Consider the following 21640-nt stretch of genomic DNA (forward strand, 5'->3'; position numbering starts at 1 on the left):
AAATGCTGGAGCCAGGGTACTTATGTGCATCAAGGGAGGAAGACTTAGAGTAAAGAGGTATCCACATATATCACTAGCACGAACAAGCATGGTTCTGAAAATTTACAACACTTCATCACGTCAAAATAAATTGCCCTCACCATAGGACTCCAGACGAATAGAAGATCACTAGTAAGTGCCAGCCTGAAGATCAGGGCAAAGAGGTTGTCAGAGGTTTTTCATCCCAAGGTCCCTTCCTAGCTCAGGGCTGAAGCATGTCCTCACAAAGCAGTCCAGGCACCTTCTACTGGTGGGAAGCCCAAGCCTGAGAAGGGCTTTCAAAGCAACAGCTATGCCTATGCTCCAGTCCAAGGCGATGTAGTCTAGAGCCAGGGCAGCAAAGATCGTGTGATCAAAGACACTCTGCAAATCCCACAGCCTGTTGCATGGCTTGGAAAGGAAGCAGGTGGCATCAACACAAGTGCTCTGCATTCCCAGAGCCCACCTGAAAACCACAGGGGGCTGCAAAAGTGTGCAAGAGGAGCTGGGGGGGGGGGGGGACTGAGCCGTGCTCAGAGCAAACAGAGACGATACTCGAGGTGGGATGTGGGAGGTAATGAGGCTTCTGAAAACAGATGGAGTGGGTGTTGGAAACCAGCAGACAGACAAGACTCATTGGCACCAAGCTCTGGGACCAGGGGGACAGCTGGAGAGCTGAGTCAGGCAGGGAATGTTGACGTAGTCATTGGAATCAGTGTCCTCCATCTTGGCAACAGGCTGGTGGCAGAAGCTCACATATTCACAGCTGATCTTCAGAGATGGGGCATGGAGCCAGGGAGTTTCAGCCACCTGGGAACAACCAAAGAAGCATCACTGGATCTGGGTAGGATGATTATAGTACCCGCAGTAGGCAATGAGGGGGTGGGGGTGGGGAGGATAGGCATGCATGTGTTTGCTGTTTTCTAGAAGGCAAATCACAGAGGTGGTTGAGCTCCATCAGGTGGCTCAGCCCTGGGGATTTTCAGGGGGGCGTCTCACCCTAAATAACTGGAAAACACTTAGGTCTAATGTGGCAGGAAATGCCTTAAATGGGGCTCAGACTAAAATCATGTGATAAGCATGCCGGAGGAGTTTCCCCTCTGGGATGAGATGATATGACTTGTGAAATAAATGTGCATCTTCTCAGGGAGTTATGCAGAAGTAGGATGCATCATCCTTTGCACCGCTGTAGGGCTTTTATTCCATGGAGAGGTTGTGACGTGACATGACGGTGCATTCCAGGAAGGAGTCGGCTGGTGAAGGGGAGGAAGGTGGCAGGCCATGTGGAGCTCCACTTCCCCGGGAAGAAAATTCAGGATCATCTGCCTTCAGGATGGATCACTTCTCAGAGGGCAGGGCTATGCCATGACTCCAACATGGCACAACTATTGTAACATCCACCCAGGAAGGTTGCAGTAGGGAGAGTCACATGTTTTTAATACAAGTGCTGAGAACTAGAAGTTCAGCCCCATGAACACAGCAGGCACTAAGTGCTCACTGAAAGGAGCTGTTTACTTTCTGTACTTTACCAGAGAGGGAATGAACAGCAGCTTGCTTCAAAAATATATCTCCCACTGCCTGTTACAGTTCATCACTTGAGATTTATTTGGCTTAAAAAATTTTGGGGCTTCCTAGGTGGCGCAGTGGTTAAGAATCTGCCTGCCAATGCAGGGGACACAGGTTCGATCCCTGCTCCAGGAAGATCCCACATGCCACGGAGCAACTAAGCCCGTGTGCCAAAAAAAACAAAAACAAAAACAAAAAATTTTTAAAAGTCACTCCCTGTGAAGGCTTAAAATACTTAGTCATTAATCATAGGCGTCTTGTTGTGAACCTGTTCCATCAAGATTTTTATCCCTGATAGCGGGAATGTGAGTTTCAAGGGAGGAAGGGTAAAATTTGAGCAAGGTACAGGCCCAGGTGAGGGCATGTGTGGTCACAGAGCAGTTTCAGAGAAAAGGGCTGAGGTAAGGGTAGAGTGGATAGGCACCGCTGGACCTACCTAAGCTACTGTGAACCTTCTCCAGCAGGGCTAAGTAAGGACAAGCTCAAGAAGCTGGGCATCATGGGGGCAGAGCTGTTGCTTGTTGCCAGGCATCATTCTTCCCTTTTTGGCAAGGCACCCGGTCACTGAGCCAGGGATACATTTCTCAGCCTCCCTTGAAGGCAGGTGTGACCACGTGACTAAACTGTGCCCCCATTGGGATGCTGGTAGAAGTGATGTGTGAAATTTCAGGGTCATGGTCTTAAAGAAAGCAACTTACTCTTTCTCCCTCCCACGCATTGGGATGCAGACATGGTGCTGGTGATTGAGCATCGACCGTGGACGAGGCAAGACTCCAGAGGATGGTGGAGAAATAGGCAGAAGGCATTTGTGTCCCTGGGTGACCCCATGACTCATGTCACCTCTTCCTGGCTCCCTGCCTTTACTTGAGAGGAAAATCAGCTGCCATCTTGTGAGCCCTGTGGTTTAGGGTTTGCTGCATTAGCTTAGCCTACACCTTCATTAAATCAGGGACATTTGCCACACTAGTTTTTCCTGGTTCCTGAAGTAATAATGTTCCTGCTGTTGTGTGCTGCTTTAGCGAATAAAATGTTCTCTTCTTAATTTGGGAAAACAAAGATGAATGGTTTAAAGGTTTTTCACACATCTGCCAATGGCCATCAATAGAAAGACGAGAGAGAAAAAAAAAAAAACCCAAAACAACAACAAAAAAAATGAGTTCCCTACGTCCAAACCTAGATTTCAAGAGGAATCTTCTTCATCCAAAGTGTTGACTTTTATCTATGTCTCTAGGCCAGGCTTAACTGCCTTCAGTGATGGATAATCAACCTCCTTTCATCTTAGAGGGCTTACTAGAAAGTAATTCCTCATATTAAGGTGAAACTGGGTAACTTCCACCCTCTGAAGACCTCCTAGAAATCGAATCTCTTCCACATGAAAGCCCTTCACATATTTGTAGAGCTACCATCTATCATCCTCTACTAAGCTCCCATTTATCCCATGAGAAATGCTTGGCTAAAAGCCATGTAACTAAGTCTACCACAATTGTTGGATAGTGGTCTACTGACACCGTCAAAGGAGGAAACTGATATTTGTTTTCCTACTCATGGCCGGGGAGCTACTGGGAAAGCCGGCGTCCTCCAGCTCCACGGACTGCGCTCGGCTCCACGCCCGGGTCTGGGGCCCCGCGTTCCGGCTGCAGCTGCCAACCGGGGGCGGGGGCGGGGGCGCGGCGGGGAGGAGCTTACCTGAGGCTGGGCGGGGCGGGGGCGGGGACGGGGCGGGGAGGGCGGAGCTTACCTGCGCCAGGGCGGGGGACGCCGTTGCTCTGGAGCCTGGGAGAGGTGCTGCCCCTACACCTAAAGGGAGCGGGGAGGGCCGACGTGAGGGCGGGGCCGAGGGCCCAGCCCCTCCCGCAGCTCTGCCCGAAGCCTTGCGGAGGAGGAGCCGGCCGCGCTGCGCTGGGCTGTCCCGGAGGCGCTGTCCTGGAGGCGGGGTTCTTTCAGCTCACCCTCTCGGCGGTGCAGTTTCGGCTGCTCCAGCTCGCGCGCACGCCCCGCCCGGCTCTCGCCCAACATGCCCGCTTCCCCCTCACCCTCAGCCTCGCCTCTTTCCCCCCCTGCGCCCCCCCCGCCTCGCTCTCCCCCCAACCTGTCCCGCTGTCCCCCCCCACCTGCCCGCCTGCTCACCAGCAGCGTCCACCCCCCGAGGGCGCCGAGGGCAGGCGCTGTAGATGTTGTTTTGGGTGCGTGGCCGCTGCGACACGCGGGGCCGCTGTGAGGCCTCCAGGGCGCGCATCCTCCCGGCCAGTCGGCGGACCCGCCTGGAGAAAGCTTCTCGGTAAAGCCACAGCGAAGGAGAGAGGAAGAAGGCGTCAGAGGCCCATGGCCACCCCCTCCCAGTCTTAGGAAACTAAAGGCTGTCTCTCTCCCCGGTGTTTGGCGATGTCTGACGTGTGGGTGCTCAGAATGTAAGAGGCACAAACTTGCTCTCCACTGAAGACCAAAGGGCCCAGGCCGCGCTCCGCCCTGGCCCCATTTCCAGACCACTGAGCCCCGTCCCATGTTCTCCATAACCCAGGCTGCTCATCTAAAGCTCCTGAGTGTCCCTGGGAGATCAGAGGGATCTGAATGCTCTGGGCTCTTTGGGAAGCTCAGTTCTAGGGAACTGAGCCCCACCTACTCACCTTTTCTCCTTTGAATGACCCTCTTTGCCACCAGCCCCAGAAGTGCCAACAGGAGGAGACCCAGGGTGGTGGGGATCAGGATGTGGAAGCCTTGATCTTCCCGCCCAGGCACAGGGCCTGGGCCATGGTTGAAGGCTCTGAGGAGGGAGGGAGGGGGAAGAGAGAAGGGAGAGGTCAGGAAGGGAGGGGGGTTTAAGGCAGCACCCAAGCGGCCAACCTTTTTGGAGGTGGCTCACAGGTTTGTCCCTTTGTTAACAGAATTCTCAGCCCTGCCCCAGCAGGGCCTGCCTATGGAGTCAAGAAAGCTGGACTGAAATTCAGGTTTGGCTTTGTACTGGCTGTGTGATCTTGAACCAGTTTCGTAAACGTAACTTCTCTGAGCCTCATTTCCCAGTAAATGGTTATAGTAAAACCTGCTTCACAGAAAGGTTTAAGGATGAAACCTTAAAATAGTGGGTATAAAGACTTAAATGTACCTGGCCCAAGCAGCAGTCAACAAATATCAGTTCCAGCTCCAACTTTCTGCACCTCACAAAATTATGGCAAATATTAAATGAGTTAGTTTCTGATAACTATGGAAGAGAGGATATTTTTTCTCATGGTGCTCCCTTTGCCTAGAAAGCCTTCCCTCCATTTTCTCTACATGTTGAAATCTTACTTTCCTTATCCAGTACCTAAGTCCTCTTTTTCTTCTCTAATCATGGTAAACCAGAATCAATTTTTTGTGTCACCACTTCCTCTGTTCATATCAGTTACAACACTTATCACAGTCAGACAGGTATTAGTTAGTAATATAACACCTGGATATCACATGTTTTTTTAAACTTTTTCTAGGTCTTCAGGACATAGCACAGCGTTTAGTGGAGATCTAAGAAAATGTTGGTTAAGTTGACTTAATTCTTCTCCACTGGTAGGCTGGTATAATTTACTGAACTAGGAATCAGAAGTCCTGGTTCTGTTTGAAACTACTCAGCTCTCACGGACTCAGTTTCCTATCTATAAGACCCAAATGATGTCCGAAGTGCCTTTCTTCACTCACGTTTGTCTTTGCTTAGGCAAAAACAATTGCAGTTAGCGTTACTGGGTTTCTTTGGAATCTGCCCTAATGCTGCCCCCTAGTGGTCGATAGCAGCACTTTCCTGGGTTGCCCCCTAGCCTTTAGGCCAGCGCTGTCCAACAGAAAGGTAATGTGAGCCACATATGTAATTTAAAAATTTCTAGTAGCCACGTTGAAAAAGTTAAAGGAAACACGTGAAAGTAATTTTAATGGTCAATGGCTTAGTAGCTAATTTTATAACTCATTTAGTTCTTCCCCGTCAAAACAGAGCTGAATAAATTCTGAGCGACTGAAAGATCTCTGCCTCACTTCTACAAGATCTGTTGGGGCATTGATGAGTGTTTTCTTGTTTCTAGGACTAGTGAGTTAATGTGCTATATTCATAGGTGGTATATTTCACAGTGGCTTCTAGAACAAGGTCAAGAAGGGTCTCTGTTGGTAGACATTTCAGGAAGATTTCAGTGCATCTCCTAACTCTAGACTAATTTACCTGGTTTTATCCCATCCTGGGTGGTGGAGACCTCTTACCTCTGCCTGTGAAGCCTGGTTTGGTGGTTGTAGCTGTCCGTCTGGAGCCTGAGCGGCTCCTCCCGAGCTGAAGTTTTTGAGGCTGTGGTGGATGGCAGAAGGGTGGTGGGCTCGGCAATTGCTAATGGAGACACCCTGTAAACTCGAGGGTGGTGGGTGATTGAGGTTGTAGGGGAGGCATGGTGTGCTGGAGGGGCCTCGGTCCTTTGAGCTGGTGTGGTTACTACAGGAGACAGCAGGAAAAGGTGACCTTCCATATACACACACTCCAGTCTCCAGCAGCCTTGGGTCAACCATTTCTTTCCTGAACACATTCTTCACTTTTACCTAGCCTACCTTTGTTCTTGCAGTCCTCATTGCCTGAAATGCCTTCTGAGCGTGACATCTGAACCTAGTACATTCTGTCTATATTTGCTTCAAACTTCATTTCCTACAGGAAGTCTTCCCTGACTTCCTAGGCAGAAGAGCTTGCCCTCCTCTAAGCATGGACAGAACCTTATTTGTAGTTCATTTCCCACTCTGCCTTGTGTTGTATATGTGTTTGTCTTTTCTCCCTGATCCCACACCTGTGGTCACAACCTCGTGTATGTAATGAACTCAGTTACACTATCCCTATCTCAGTGGCCAGCAGAATTGTCTAGTGTAACAATATTCAATTAATATATCTACCTCACAGGGCAGATATGAGGATATGATGGAAATATTGCATGTCAAAATGCATTTAAGACAGGAAAATGGTATAGAAGTGTAAAAGTATCAGTATAATCATTATTCATCTTTTTATTGCAAAATAGAGCTCTTAAATCACTGTATGCCGGCAAGTGGAAGACAGTCCTATGGGGAGCAGGAGGCAGGAGGACCTCTGATTGGGAAAGCTCTGCCCAGTCTTGATTTCCCACAATTCATTCATAAAAGAGCTAAGTTTTGTGAATGGAACTCAAACTTCGTTATGTGTGGTGCCACCTGGTGGTGATGTGTAACTTCTGCAACTTCTGTCACGTGTACCGGCTGAAGGATGGGCTTGAAAGACTTGGAATACAGATCTCAGGGAGGTATCCTCTCCTAAGGCAGGGAAATACACATCTGAGACTCAGCTCTGCTCTGCCAACCACTCTGTGAACTGAACACCTACCCCTTCCTCCATTTTCACAATGCCATAGAATCTCCCCCACCTCCCCTACCCTACTGTTGGGGAACTGACCTTTGGATATGAGTTCGAAAGAACTGGCATGTGCAGGCATCTGGAACCAAGGAGGCATATGTATTTGTAGAAATCTGTTCAACCATGCTGGAGGCTTAGGCATCGTCTCTTCTTCCCAGAATGGCTCGTAATCTACTGGAGGCAAGAGGAGTCCATTGGTGGTCTCTAGGACAAGACTGAGGCCTGGGGAAGAGACTGCTGGTGTGAGCTGAGGCTGACTCAGCCAGGGAAGATGGCAGTGCAGGGATGAGGGCAGGGTGCCCCCAAGAGGAGCAGAAAAATAACTGGGCTGGGGGCTTCTCTAAAAGAAATCCTCTTTCACCCTAACCCAGTTGGCATTCCCTGCAAAAGCATCAGAGACCGTTGGGAATCTAGATTGTTGAATTAGTTGCTGTGTATGTCTGAGGAAGTCAGTGGAGGAAAGGAAAAAGGAAGGATTTGGGAGAAATAAGAAAAGGATCAGATCATAAAGCAACAAATTTGGCCATCAACTGTGGCTTGAAAAATGATTTTCTTTCCTTTATATTTATCCCTGATGTTTCTCATGGGACAGTTATGGGGGTAATTATGTCCTTTTGCTTCCCATTTCCTCCAGTCTCAGAACCCCCTACTCAATTTCAACACCCCCACCCCCACCCCCGGCCACTTGCCCTGTGTCCTGGGTAGGATGGGTACAATACTATACAAGGAGAGCACCTATCCTGTTTCTTTCATATAGTTTAGATAGAAAATTCAGTGGACCATGAAGTTGATTGACTCTATGAGGTTTCAGCTCTACAGATCCCAATTCCTACTGGACTGGCTAACACGGCAATAGTGTATTAATAATAAGAGTGTGGGGACTGCTTCGGTCCCATGGTTGTACCAGCCTTCCCGAGTGGAAACTTTTTCTGGGTGGCCTGAGCCTCTATTGGGTGGGGCACCTACCGCTGTGAACGGTCAGGGTGACCTGCTGGGTCTTGCCCCGATCTGTGTCTGTGCCCACCCCACAGGCGTAGACCCCGCTGTCACTCTCGATCAGGTTTGTGATCTCCACCAGGAATAGATTCCTGTCTGGACACAGCTCCAAGGTGACTCGGCGCTTGAATTCCTTCTTGATGAAGTTCCTGTTGGACACCACAGTGGTGCATACTCCAGACCCAACAACTGTCCGGCACAGATATATCCTCACTTGCACTTCAGGAAGTGGGCACTGGATGACAACAGATCCTCCCAGCATTCCCTCCACCTTTACTTCTGGAAGGGCCTTCAGGGCTCCAGCTACTGCAGGGAGAGGAAGTTAATGTAGAGGAAGCTCCATTCCCATCAACATCCCCAACTGTAGCCCTGTTTCCAACCCAGGCCCTAGCCCAGCCTCACACTCATCTCTAGATCCAACTCCATCCTCACTAGCAGCCCAAGCCTCAGCCATCCCTGAGCCTCAGCCCTCTCCTGATCTCTAGCCCTAGCTGCATCTTCAGCCTCTTCCCATTCCCATCCCTAGCCCGATGTCTAAAGGTGAGTCTGTCCCGAGCCCAAGCCTAATGTAATCCTCAGCCTCATCACCAAACCGGAACCCATATGGACCCAGACACCAACCCACTGAAAATATAGTCAAAACCACTAGCCCACTCCAGGGAGAGAGAATATGCCACAGTGACCACCCCCCCCAACACACAACCAGCACATGACCCCCGCGTGACTTCAGTGTGGTGTCAGGAGGTATGGTATAATTTGCTCCAACAAGTTTTTCTGTCTAGTTTTGTTTTGCTTGGATCCATGCAACCAAAACAACCAGTCACCTTCAGTTATTATTATTTTTTTTATTTTTTTATTTTTTTTAAATTATTTTTTTGGGGGTACACCAAGTTCAATCATCTGTTTTTATACACATATCCCCGTATTCCCTCCCTTCCTTGACTCCCCCCCTCGTGTCCCCCCCACCCTCCCCGCCCCAGTCCTCTAAGGCATCTTCCATCCTTGAGTTGGACTCCCTTTGTTATACAACAACTTCCCACTGACTATCTATTTTACAGCTGGTAGTATATATATGTCTGTGTTACTCTCTCGCTTCGTCTCAGTTTCAATCATTCAACAGTGTCTATTGAATGCTTCTCATGTGATAAGATAGCTGGCATCCCTCCCTCAAAGAACGAAGCATTTGTTGAGTGATACAAATGGACGGCCACTACATGACAGCAGAGTGTAATAAATCCGATAGTGTAGATACACAGGGCTCCTTGGAGACAACAAGCAGGGGTGCCTGGTCTAGGCTGCTGCAGAGGACGACATAATGTGAGGAAGGCTTTCTGGAAGAAGTGATGTGTATGTTGCGACCTGAAGGACCAGGTGTGGAGGGCAACTGAGAGAATGATGGCTGTCTTCACTGAGGAAGGGAACACAGAAGGAAGCAAGGGTATACTGGAGTGTGTGTGCACTTTGTATGTGCACTGGCGGTGGTGTGGAGCAGGGAGGAGTAAAAGGTGTGGTTCCTGAGTCCCTGACATCAAAAAGCTTATGCTTTGGCTGAGAGAAGGTGGGTCTAAGCTGGAGAAGAGGGTAAGGACAAGTATGATTAATTGTCAACTAAGCGGGTCCCAATAAGTGTCTGTATATTTCTGGGAAGATGATTTGGAGGATGAAGTGTGTGTTGGGGTGGGGCTGGGGGACTGAGGTGGAGGAGAGACCCCTCTAGACAATGAGAACAGCCCCCATAAAGGCTGGGACAGGAGAGAGAACATGGCATGTTCATGAGGAAGGGAGGGATATTCACAAACTTCCTGAAATTCATCCACAGAGCACACATTAAGAGCTCCAAGGTGGGACTTCCCTGGTGGTACAGTGGTTGAGAATCCACCTGCCAATGCAGGGGACACGGGTTTGATCCCTGGTCTGGGAAGATCTCACATGCTGCAGAGCAACTAAGCCCGTGTGCCACAACTATTGAGCCTGTGCTTTAGAGCTCATGAGTCACAACTATTGAGCCCATGTGCCACAACCACTGAAGCCCATGCACCTAGAGCTCATGCTCTGCAACAAGAGAAGCCACCACAATGAGGAGCCCGCGCACCACAATGAAGACTAGCCCCCACTTGCTGCAACTAGAGAAAGCCTACATGCAGCAATGAAGACCCAACACAGCCAATAAGTAAATAAATAAATAAATAGATTTATTATAAAAACAAAAAGAAAAGAATAGCTCCAAGGAGTCAGATGAGAGCTAAAGAATAGCTCATCTGGGGTCTTCTAGATGAGCAAAGAGAGCTGAGGAGGACGTTCTGGGGAGAGGGAAGAATGTGGACAACCAGAAAGAGGTAGAAACAACCACGGGAGCATGAGATGGGGGTAGAGGAGGCAAGAGAAGGGCTAGTTGAGGAGCATTTACAGGAGCACATTAAGATCGGAAAGCGTAGCTGGTTAGCTTGACGGGGAGAAGAAGAGGGGCCTGCCAGACACATATGATCTGACATGGAAACTCAACACTGCTTTAAACCCCATGGAAACTGAGACCTGTGAGGGAGCCCTGTGACTGGAACGTGCCAGTGGGAGGGTGATCCATTCAAAGGACAAAGACTCACCCAAGGGGGTAGGGGAATCCCTCTTATGTCCAGAGGGACCACATCTGTGTATAAAGCCCAGCACCTGAGAGACAGCATGCAAACGATTTTGGACCAACCCAGCCAGAAGGGGGCATGCCTGCTGCGTTCTCATGGGTGAGATGCTATAAAATGGGCAGCAGGCAAGACAGAGCAGAGAGGGGTCATGACCTGTGCAGACGCCTCCCGTGGCCTCACTCCACTCAGCGATGAGCTGATATGGACTGTATGTTTGTATCTGCCCAAAATTCATGTGTTGAAGCTCCAACCGCCAAAGTGATGGTATTACCAGGCGGGGTCTTTGGAAGGTTAGTAGGATTAGATGAGGTCATGAGGGTGCAGCCTTCATAATGGGATTAGTGTCCTTATTCTCTCCATGAGCACACAAGAAGATGGTTGCAAACCTGGAAGAGAGCCCTCACGGAGAACCATATCTGCTAGCACCTTGATCTAGGACTTCTAGTTTCCTGAACTGTGAAAAATAAATGTCTGTTATTTAAGCCACACAGTCTATGGTATTTTGCTACAGCAGCTGGAGCTAAGACAGACTCTTTGTGCAAACTTTGGTTGGATGAAGCACAAGAAAAGCTACCAGGTGTGCTGAGCTCTGGGCCCAAGGAAGCACTAATGGGCTAGATGAAAATGACCAGATCCCACTCTCCTTGGAGTTCATAGTAGCTTTTAACCAAAAGCAGATTTCCCAAATAGAAAAAAAAGATAGATGTAACCTCCAAGTTTAGAACTTAGGCATAGTGTGCGTAAGACTCCTGTGGGGGAACTTGCTAGAATACAGATAACGTGGTCCTGCCCTTAGACAAGGCAATTATATCTGCTTAGGATGGGACCTACGGATCTGCATTCTTAGATAAGCATCCCAAGTGCCCTTGAAATTTTGCAATTCTGAGCCTTATAACTACATTTCCAAATGATTCCAGGGAAGAAAGGAAGGGGTGGAAGAAGGTATCTAAAGGAACCAACATTTGGACTTCCCTGGTGGCGCAGTGGTGAAGAATCTGCCTGCCAACTCATGGGACATAGGTTCGAGCCCTGGTCCGGGAAGATCCCACATGCCGTGGAGAAACTATGCCTGCATGCCACAACTACTAAGCCTGTGCTCTAGAGCCTGTGAGCCACAACTATTGAGCCCACACCTACTCACCACAACTAGAGAAAGCATGCACACAGCAAGGAAGACCCAATGTAGTCAAAAATAAAATAAAATAAAATATTTAAAAAAAACATTAAAAAAAAATAAAGGAACCAACCTGTTTAATATTGATATTTTAGAGAGGCTGCTAAGTAAGTGTTATTCATCTCCAAGTTGGTAATTTGATTTTCAGTGGTGATGGTAGGGGAAAGGGATATATGTGGTTCAAGAAGTCACTTTCAACATACAATTGGATATAAATATATGTTTGGAATGTGGACAAAAATCTTGTTTTCATAATGCAAAATAAGCTAAATTTCCCCAAGGCCTTGGCTGGTGGCAGTGCTCTGGGGATAGACTTTGGATTCTGTGTAGCAGTGATTTTCTAGGTGGGAGAAGTGATGTGGACCCTATAGACTCAAGTCACAGCACAATTTCTGGAAGAAGGGAGCTGCCCTGAGAGTTTTATGGTTATCAAACGGAGCATAGATTTTTTAAAAAGGGTGCAAAACATCCTATTCTCCTTCCTGCTTCTGCCCACACTAACCTGTGCGTGTCCAGACCCACTGTCTGCCCTAGGCCCTGTTGCTGTGAATGGAGTGTTCCCCTTGTCTCAAAAGCCAGTCCTTTCACCTTTATCCTGAGTCCATCCTGTCACCTTCTTTAGAGCATGTCTTCTGGGATGACCCCTTTTCTCTGCCTGCCTCACTGGCTCTTCTCCTCCAGCACTGCCATGGCTCTTATACATGTCCTGATATTGTCCTTATTGGAAAACCCCTCAGTCGACGTCTCCCCTCCCCTTCAGCTGCCACCCTTCTTCTGTTCACTTTCTCAAAATTACTGAATCCAGTCCTCCATCTCCCAATTCCTCTTTCACCTACATCTGTCAGAATTTTGTCTCCAGTATTCCACTGAAACTGCTCCAGTCAAGGTCACCACAACTTTCCCTGTTGCCATGTTGGGTGGTCACTTCTTTATCTTCTTTTTTCTTGCCCTCCTGGCAGTGTTTGGTGGAATTGAGGCTTCCTGTCTTGAAATGCTTTCCTCTCCTGGCTTCCTCGACATTACACTCCCAGGGGCTGTTCCTTTCCAATCTCCTTACTTACCTCTCCTTACTGTTCACTTACTTCGCCTCCGCCTTCCTTCCTTCCTTCTTCTCTATCAGTGTTGGGCCGCCCCAGGGCCAAGCGCTGGGCCTGTTCCTTCTCTTTCCTCCTTGCTCCTCACACACTAGCTCATTTACTCCCATGGCTTTTTTTTTTTTTTTAAATCTTTATTGGAGTATAATTGTTTTACAGTATTGTGTCAGTGTCTGCTGTACAACAAAGTGAATCAACCACATGTATATTTATATCCCCATGTCCCCTCCCTCTTAAGCCTCCCTCCCAACCTCCCTATCCCACCCCTTTAGGTCTTCACAAAGCATCAAGCCGATCCCTGTGCTCTGTAGTGCCTTCCCACTAGCCATTTATTTTACATTTGGTAGTGTGTATATGTCAATACTACTCCCTCACTACGTCCCAGCTTCCCCTACCCCTGGTGTCCTCAAATCCATTCTCTACATCTGTATCTCTATTTAATACCAGCTCTCTACATAGATCTCACCACAGCATGGATCTCCAGTCTCGTCTTTACCTCTGAGCTCCAGACTTGCCTTTCTGACACCTCCTCTTGCACTTCACTCAAACATCTAAGATATTTTTCAAACTTACAATGGCCAAAGGAAAAAAAAAGGAACTCTTGATTTCTCTTTCATTCTCTTTCAAAACCTATTCCTTCACAAACTCTTCCCATCTCCGAAAATAGCACAAACATCCTTCCAAGTGCTGAATCCCCAAAGTCATTCCCGTATTAAAGAATCAAGAATCAATTTTATGTGTGTGTATTTGTACTGGGCCACAGCATCAAGTGTTTGTATTATTATTATTATGGGTCAAGGTTAAAAAGGTTTGAAAACCTACGCCCTCTGCTACCACCTTGCTTTATGACAGAATTCCACCTAGTGCCCCAGGCAATGTGGCCTATAGTTTGTGCCTCATGCCCTGGGCTCTGGGACCAAGACCACCCCCACATTTGTAGGACCTGGGGCAGGAATATAAATAAGACCCAAATATCATATGTCTAGAGATTTCAAAGTTAATAATCAGCCGAATAAATTGTTGAATAAAGTATGTTCTATCTCCCTATCTTGACAAATTTACACACTCCTTGGATGTCCACTCTACTACATGGCTGTGCAGGAAAAATGCCCCCAAGTTTGCTGCCTCCAGCTTCTGGACTCTTTGCCTTCTGTTCTCATCCCTGGCTCCTGCCCACTCCACTGCCATGCCCTGGTATATACATGGTGGATGACCCAGCTTGCATGTACAAGCTCCATCCACCTCCTTCCCAAACAGCCACTGTAGCCACCCTTTTATAGGCCAAGGGGTAACCCTAGCATAGAAGACCCAGGATAGAATCTCACACAGTCATTGAAGGTGGATCCCGGGACATTTGGACCAGGAATGTGAGGTGTAGAAGAGGGGGTGCGGGTGAGGGCTTGGAGTGGGCACATCCTTTTGGGCCTTGAACTCCTCACCCTTTGGGGATGGGCACCAGTGGAGAAGGACCAGGCCCAGAGCCAGGACCCCTCTGGCTAGAATGGTCATATCGCTCAGGACAGGCTGCAGGGGTACAGTTTAGGTACCCTTCAGTCCCAGACATTTTCCACGTCTACCCAATCCCTCTTCTCTCTCAGGCCTGAGTTTAGTTAACCATCCACTGTGCTCACCTATGTCCTATACGACCCCTCACAGAGTCCATTTCATTAAAGCTTCATTCTCTTGTGCTTTTAGGAATTTCCAATATTTAACTCAAACATTTGACTTTCTTCCAAACTCCAGCTAATACAAGAAAGCAAGTATGAATAATAAACAACTTTGACCCTCAAGAAGCTCACCATTGAATCAATAAAATAAAGTGGACACACCTTGAGCTACAATACAAGGTAGAATGAGGTCATCTATCGGGGTTCAGAAGAGGGGGCTCTGGAAAGTTTACAAGAAGGAGGTGGAGGTTGACATGGGCTTTGAAGGACCCATAAATGGTGGAGGTGAGCAGAGGATATTCCTGGTAGAAGGAATGGCATGAACAAGAGAGCATGGTGGCAGGAAAGTCTAGCACATGTTCAAGGAGGAGTCCTGTTGGCTGGAGGTTAGGAAAGTACAGGGGAGTGTGATAAGCTCAGAGTGTAAAAGCAGAGGCCAAGGGAGGAGTCTGGTTCAGTAGGCAGTGGGAGCCATGGAAGATTGTTGGAAAGGATGATCCTATAATCACAGTCAAGATGAAGGAAGGTTGATCTGGAGCTACAGGCTGGTCGGGTTGGAGGAAGTGAGAGAGACAGTTCAGAGGTGATCCTGTGTTTTTCATTTCCATTCCCTCTGCTACATCTGCCATGGCTTCTCATCCTGGTAAATGTGAATCTAGAAACTACATAGACTGGCCATTGATTAGGTCAAAGTCTGGTTGGGGATAAATGAGAAGAGGTGGTAAAAAGCTATTTTGGCATTTTGCAGCTGATATCAGAGATAGTTAAGACAGATAGGGTAGCTGATTTGGGTGGTGACCAGTAAGGAGTTTGAGGTTAGGTATTAGGCCTGTTGCATTTCTGATCTTGATGGGATATGGAAGTGGGGGTGCCCAGGAGACAGTTGTAAACTGAGATGTGGAGCTCAGGAAATGGATTAGGGCTACCAAATGGGTTAGGGAGTCTTCATTTAGACTGGAGCTTTGAAAATTCAGGAGTTAAAGAGATCCAAAGAAAGAGAATGTAGAAGTAAGAAAGAACTTTGAAGGCACTTGCTTTGAGATTCCATATTAACAGGCTGATATGTCTGGGAGAGGTGGCAACTTCAGCCCTTACAAGTCAACACCTGAGCCAGCAGGAGATGTGTTTGGAGTGGAGGGAGGGAGGCTTACTAACTGGGAGTGGGGAGGGCCTCCATCCTTGTCCTACCCTAGGTGCCCGTTTACAGCTAAATCTATCCAGAAACTTCAGAGTGGAAGATGCCCAGCAACTCCCCTACCTGTGGCCAGTTCAACCCTCATAAGACATCCAAAGTGTTTCCCCACAGCACTTACCTGGCAGGAAGTAAAGTGACCAAAGCCAGAGGTCCATGGCTTCTTCCAGAGCAAGGTCCCATCCAAGAGCCCCTGGAGAGGGGGACAGAGACCCACTGGTCACCCAGGAACCCTTTGCTGTTTGATGTTTGAAAGAGATTTCTGGCCCCCAGGAGGAGTAAGGCTTGAAAATGAGGAAATGACAACCTATCTTGTTTGCCTGCTAGTTTTAGACAAAAAAAGAAAATACCGCAGCGGAAGTCAGGAACTGAGAAAACATGTTGTGTTGAGTGACAATGGGTCACCAGGGTTCAGAGTGCCTCAGGGCAGCTTCTAAAGACTATTAGAAACTATGAGGCCTGCTATGTCTTTGCTTGGGAGGGTCCTCCTATGCTTTATGTGCTTTATGTGGGCCAGAGTCATTCATTTTATGCCTGTCTTCAGGATAAAAGAGCATCCTTACCAATTTTCTCCATCTGAGGGTGGCTGTAGGGACAGAAGCTCAGGCTTGATGTCAGAAGGTGCTGGTTGTGGCCCTTGAACTCATTTGACAAATGCTTTGGGGGACCTACTGTGTGGGAATACTAACTGTGGATTTTGAGCAGTTCACTACCTTTCCCTGAACCTCCATTTCTTTATCTAGAAAATGAAGGTGGGACTAAATGATTCCTGACATTCTCTCCCACAGAACATCATTGCTGGGGTCTTAACTGCATCTCACCCCCCACTCGGATCAGCCACCGCTCATCTTCTCTGACTGTCTCCCCAAGGTGCTGCCCTCTCGCAGGGGCCCAGGCACAGGCCAGTGACCACAGGGGCAATGCCCAGAGAGGGTGTGACAGGTCACACAGCAACTCTGCCTAAAGTCACAGCACCCTGGCTGAGCTACCCTTCAGGACCCTGATGGTCCGAGGGCGAGGGCCACTGGCTGGTTCGCTGAGGCCGTCAGCCAAGAGACATCCTGGAAGGAGCTTTGGGCTCCAGTCAGAACCCTGGGTTCTGGTCCTGGCTTGGCACTTTCTAGCGAGGGCCTCAGTTCTCTCATGGGTCAAATGGGATGGCTCCTGCCCTGCCTCCCTCCCATGGCGTTCCTGAGGCCCCACAGAAGCCATGGTCATGCAGGTGTTTTTAGAGTCCCGCACACGGAGGCATGGAGGACGCTACTGACTGGAGGAATCAGCATTCATTCCTTGATGCTGTCCATAGGTCGGTCCCCAGGGCTCTCACCTCCAGGCACTGCAGCCTCCTGTGCCCACAGGGGACTCAGGCTGTCCCCACACCTTTCCAGGAGGTTCCTCCACCCGCCCATTAGCCCCCATACCCCAGGTCTGTCACACGCTCTCTAAAACGCAAAAGACAACATCCGCAGTGGAAGTGGAGTGTGGGGCTCAGGGCAGGTGCAGAGGAAGCGCGGGTGGCAGGGTTCCAGGCACCCACCAGCCCGGAGCAGCTATAGTGGTGATTTCCTGCACCCTCCCCCAGCAAAGGTGCTGAGAGCAGCCTCAGGGCTCTGGTTCAAGTGGGTGACTGTAGGGGGTCTCCCATCAGCCTCCACTCTTCCCTGCTTAGAAGCCTCTTCCCAACCCTACAGCTGTTGCACAGCTGGGCTCTGGCATTTGCTGGACTCAAGGCCTGGGATGCGCTGGAGGGAGAGAGAATAAATGAATGAATGAAATGTGTGTGTGTGTGACTGTGGGTGTGACAGTGTGAGGTGTGTGATGTGTGAGCATGAGTGGTATATGACTGGAATGTGTGAGTGTGTGACAGTGTGAGGAGTGGTGTGGGAGTATGTTACATGTGATGTTAGTGTGTGAGCGTGTGATGTGCGGAGTAATGTGTGTGTGATGTGTGAATGTGTGTATGGTTGTGAGTGTGTGATACGTGTTTGGGAGCGTGTAGTTGAGTGTGTGGTATGTGGTTGTGAGTGTGTGAGTGTGTGGGTGAGTGGTTGTGAGTGTGAACATGCTGTGTGCGTGTGAATGTGTGTGTCCCATGAAGACGAAGTGTCGGCTGGGCTGTGGCTGGGCCTGCCAGGCAGTGCGGGGATGTGTGGGATGAGAGTGTGTAGGAGAGATTTTCACATCATGTGTGGCCCAAACAAAACCCTTGACAACAACAAAGCCTAATACTTGTTAAGAGCAAGTATTAAGAATCTGAGGAGGGCCAGGGAGGAAGTGAATGTCTGGAGTCTGAGGGATTGAAGCTCGTAGACCTGGGCCATCCAGTCGCTACATTCAGATGTTGCCCCAGGGTCTTGGGGGGTTGGGCCCCCAGGGGAAGGCTGACCCCTGGCTAAATTGCCAAGTGGGAAAAGTTAACCGTCCTCACTCTCTTCTCCCTCTCTTTTTTTGCCCATCGGCACTTTAGTTCTCCTTTCTGACAGATGGGGCACCAGGATTGCCATGGTGTTCCCACTCCCAGGAGAAGCTCTGAGGGGCTGCAGCGCCCCAGCAGGCAGGGGACTCCGTGGCCTCATGTCCTCATGCCTCTTGGCCAGAAGGGATGAACCCGATGGAAAAAATTCAGAGCCTGATGACTGGCAGGTGGAGGGAATAAATAATTCCAGGTAGATCAGGAACGGTGCTAAGTCCTTAGGTAAATTCATTTACTTTCCATAATAGCCGATGTTTTATTATGCTCCCTCTGTTGCAGATGGGGTGAGAAGAACATTCCTTAGAAAGTTCTTGTGAGCGTTGCGCGAGGCAGGCATTACCTAGGGCTGGAATATAGTGTGAATGCCCAGGAGACCAGCCCTTGTCAGCAAAGGGCAGGTTGTCCCTATGGTTCTGCCTGGTTAGTGCATCACCTGGCTTTGTCCTTCACATGATCAGGCTCTGAAGAGCCGCCTCCTGACCTTTCCAGACCGACGGCTGAGATCCTCAGGTGGCCCTCACTGTGACCCAGCACTGCTCTCCCCAAAGACAGACCGTGAGAATCTCCTGCCTCCTGGACTCACCCGGGAGGCCGCCCAGGTAGAGGCACCTGGCTCAGGCATCCTGCAGTTCCCTCCTTCTGGGAATTTGGACCACAGACTTGCCGACCCCAGAGGGAGTTGCTCCCTAGGAATAGGCCTTTGGGAAGATTAACTTTTACAGTAAACAGACTCATGACTTTCAGCTACAAGAAATGGTGGAGTTTGGGTAAAATTTCTTTCCTGAATATGGTCACGTTCCTGCTGGCGTTCTGAGGTTAGAAGCCAAATATGTGGAAATTTTGGATGAATTTTAGTGGGATTTGTCAGCAAAGACTTAGATTTTAGAATATTCAGATTCACACACTTAAACAAAGACTTTTGGCTCTAGTGAGGGTTGATTGGCCGCCCATTTCTTTATCAGCCTTAGGAGAGGTTTACAAGCTTCTAGATCTCCTTGAATTCTACAGCTCAACTATCTTCCTTCCTTTTCCCCTTCAGCTTCCTGGCCACCTGGGGGCTGTTGGTCTCAGTCTTTTATCTTCTCTCTCAGTGTGCTCCTGTCTACTTAGATGTGTAGTCTTTCTGAGATGATCTCATTATTTTTATTATACAGGCTCCATAGTAGAGTTATTTCAGAGAAGCTTGGGGACAGGGCAACCCTACTGGTATTTCTCTGCCTTGGGGACCAGTTTCACAGACCGTGTTATAGTAGGTCCTCTCTGCTTGTCTGCTGTTCTTAGGAGAGAGGCCTGGTCCTAAGTCTTGGGAAAGTCTTGGACAAATTATGTATGTATTTAGCTTTACAAACAAAAGTCAATGGCTAGAAACAGATTCTCAACCACTATTGGGTCTTAGTAATGCGTAATCATTATTACATCATGGATTTTTTAAAAGAAAAAAAATCAAGATAATTCAACAACTTGAGAAAGATGCTTGCCGTCAGAAATATTGGAGTGGTTCTCTGAGTGGTTTCTGGATGCTAATCCTTGTTATTTGGTTGATGGTGATAAACCAAGTGTGGGTTTATTATCAAACCCACAGCTGATTGTTACTCCCCTGTATTGGGCTGAATAGTGTCGCTCCAAAATTCGTGTCCACCTGGAACCTCAGAATATGACCTTATTTAAAAACAGGAACTTTGCAGATGTAATTTGTTAAGATGAGGTCAAAGTGAATGACAGTGGGCCCTCAACTCAATGACTGGTGTGTTTATAAGAAGGCATGTGAAGGCACAGGGCGGTACACAGGGAGAAGGCCATGCAATGATGGAGGCAGAGATTGGAGTGATGCCTCTATAAGCCAGGCTTGCTGGCAGTCACCAGAAGCCAGGAGAGAGCCAGGAACAGATTCTCCTTCAGAGCCTCCAGAAGGACCTGACCCTGCTGACACCTTAATTTCAGACATTGGGACTTCCTAGGTGACACAGTTGTTAGGAATCCACCTGTCAATGCAGGGGACATGGATTCAGTCCCTGCTCCAGGAAGATCCCACGTGCCATGAAGCAACTAAGCCCGTACGCCACAACTATTGAGCCTGCGCTTTAGAGCCTGTGAGCCACAACTATTGAGCCTGTGAACCACAACTACTGAAGCCCATGCACCTAGAGCCTGTGCTCCACAAACAAGAGAAGCCACTGCAATGAGGAGCCCATGCACCACAATGAAGAGTAGCCCCTGCTTGCTGCAACTAAAGAAAGTCCGTGTGCAGCATCAAAGACCCAATGCAGCCAATGAATAAATAAATAAATAAATAAATAAATAAATAAATAAATAAATAAATAAATGAAACAAATTACAGTCATTTTAAGCCACCCAGTTCATGGTACTTCCTAGAGTAGCCCTAGGAAATTAATTTCCGCCTCCAAATTGGTGACTTTTTCACTTATTAGAGACCCCATTTAGGCTATAGACCAACTTCCTCCTTTATAGAAGCATTTCTCTGTCCAACATGCTGTGTGGGGAGCAGGTGGATTTGGGATAGGACATATTATTAAACTTACTATCACCTAGTGACAGTGTCAGTTAAAAATAACATAAGATCGCTACTTTAGTGACATTTCTTGGCCTTTGATTCTAGGCACTGGAATAGACTGCCTGAACTTAGGACTCGCATGTAGGTTATTGCGTAGACACAGAAGCTGTATCTTTTTTTTTTTTTTTTTTTGTGGCACACGGGCTTAGTTGCTCCGCGGCATGTGGGATCTTCCTGGAGCTGGGATCGAACCCGTGACCTCTGCATTGGCAGGCGGATTCTTAACCACTGTGCCACCTAGGAAGCCCCCAGAAGCTGTATCTTAATCCTTCTGCCCCAGGCATGACTCTTTGATGGGTCAGAGAGCAGCTTCCTGAGGATAAAACAGTGATAGACTGTAGTTTTGGTTTTCCTGGAATGCTTTGCTATCCAGACTGGGGAAGCACACAGCATGGAGAGCATTATATTCAAGGCCCAGATAGAAGCACGTGTTCTGCCCCGCATTAGGCGGGATAGAAGGCCAGTAAGAACTCTCTCCAAGCGGGAACTCTCCACACAGACACCCTGAGCAAGAGTCTAGGGGAGGCATGGGGGCTCATAGGCTAGGACAAGGTTTAGTGCCAGAACCTAGGAAAGGCCTTAGGCGACGAGGGGGTCCTTTATCTAATCATTGTCCCCTATGAGGCTTTGGGTCAACTATTCTAAAACCCAACTCATCATCTAACTAGCCTCCAGTCTATGGAGGGAGTTTATTTATTTGGTTATTTGAGTTTTGATTAATAGCGTCTTAATCTCAGAGGATACCCCAGGGAGCTATGAGATTTAAGGTCAGGGGTCCACGGATGCTGTACCAAGATCTTTTTTAATGCCTACAAGGAGCACAGGTTATATCTGCTTTCAGGTTATTCCATCATAGAGAGTCTTAATTATGTTCTATAACA

At 48.4% G+C, this 21640-nt stretch overlaps 1 protein-coding gene across 1 annotated transcript; it reads right to left on the bottom strand.

Annotated features, from left to right (window-relative positions):
- Window positions 1-611: 611 nt before the first annotated feature.
- On the bottom strand, window positions 612-15925 carry FCMR (Fc mu receptor). The gene is made up of 8 exons (XM_057730105.1): window positions 15836-15925; window positions 7922-8257; window positions 6995-7126; window positions 5794-6016; window positions 4209-4345; window positions 3712-3855; window positions 3323-3381; window positions 612-828 (listed from the first exon to the last, which is right to left on the bottom strand). Exons 1-8 carry the CDS (start codon window positions 15870-15872, stop codon window positions 652-654), a joined length of 1245 nt encoding a protein of 414 aa, XP_057586088.1. The 5' UTR covers window positions 15873-15925; the 3' UTR covers window positions 612-651.
- Between the last annotated feature and the right edge of the window lie 5715 nt (window positions 15926-21640).

The sequence above is a fragment of the Hippopotamus amphibius genome, chromosome 3, assembly GCF_030028045.1.
Source record: "Hippopotamus amphibius kiboko isolate mHipAmp2 chromosome 3, mHipAmp2.hap2, whole genome shotgun sequence".
NCBI classification, from domain to species: domain Eukaryota; kingdom Metazoa; phylum Chordata; class Mammalia; order Artiodactyla; family Hippopotamidae; genus Hippopotamus; species Hippopotamus amphibius.

Excerpts from the sequence above, each read along its gene's own strand:
- FCMR (XM_057730105.1), bottom strand. The coding sequence starts at position 15,872 with ATGGACCTCTGGCTTTGGTCACTTTACTTCCTGCCAG. Across the intron at positions 4,346-5,793 it reads ACCAGGCTTCACAGGCAGAG|AGCCTTCAACCATGGCCCAG; the intron begins GTAAGAGGTCTC and ends CTCCCTCCTCAG. Across the intron at positions 829-3,322 it reads CGTCCCCCGCCCTGGCGCAG|GTGGCTGAAACTCCCTGGCT; the intron begins GTAAGCTCCGCC and ends GGTTGTTCCCAG.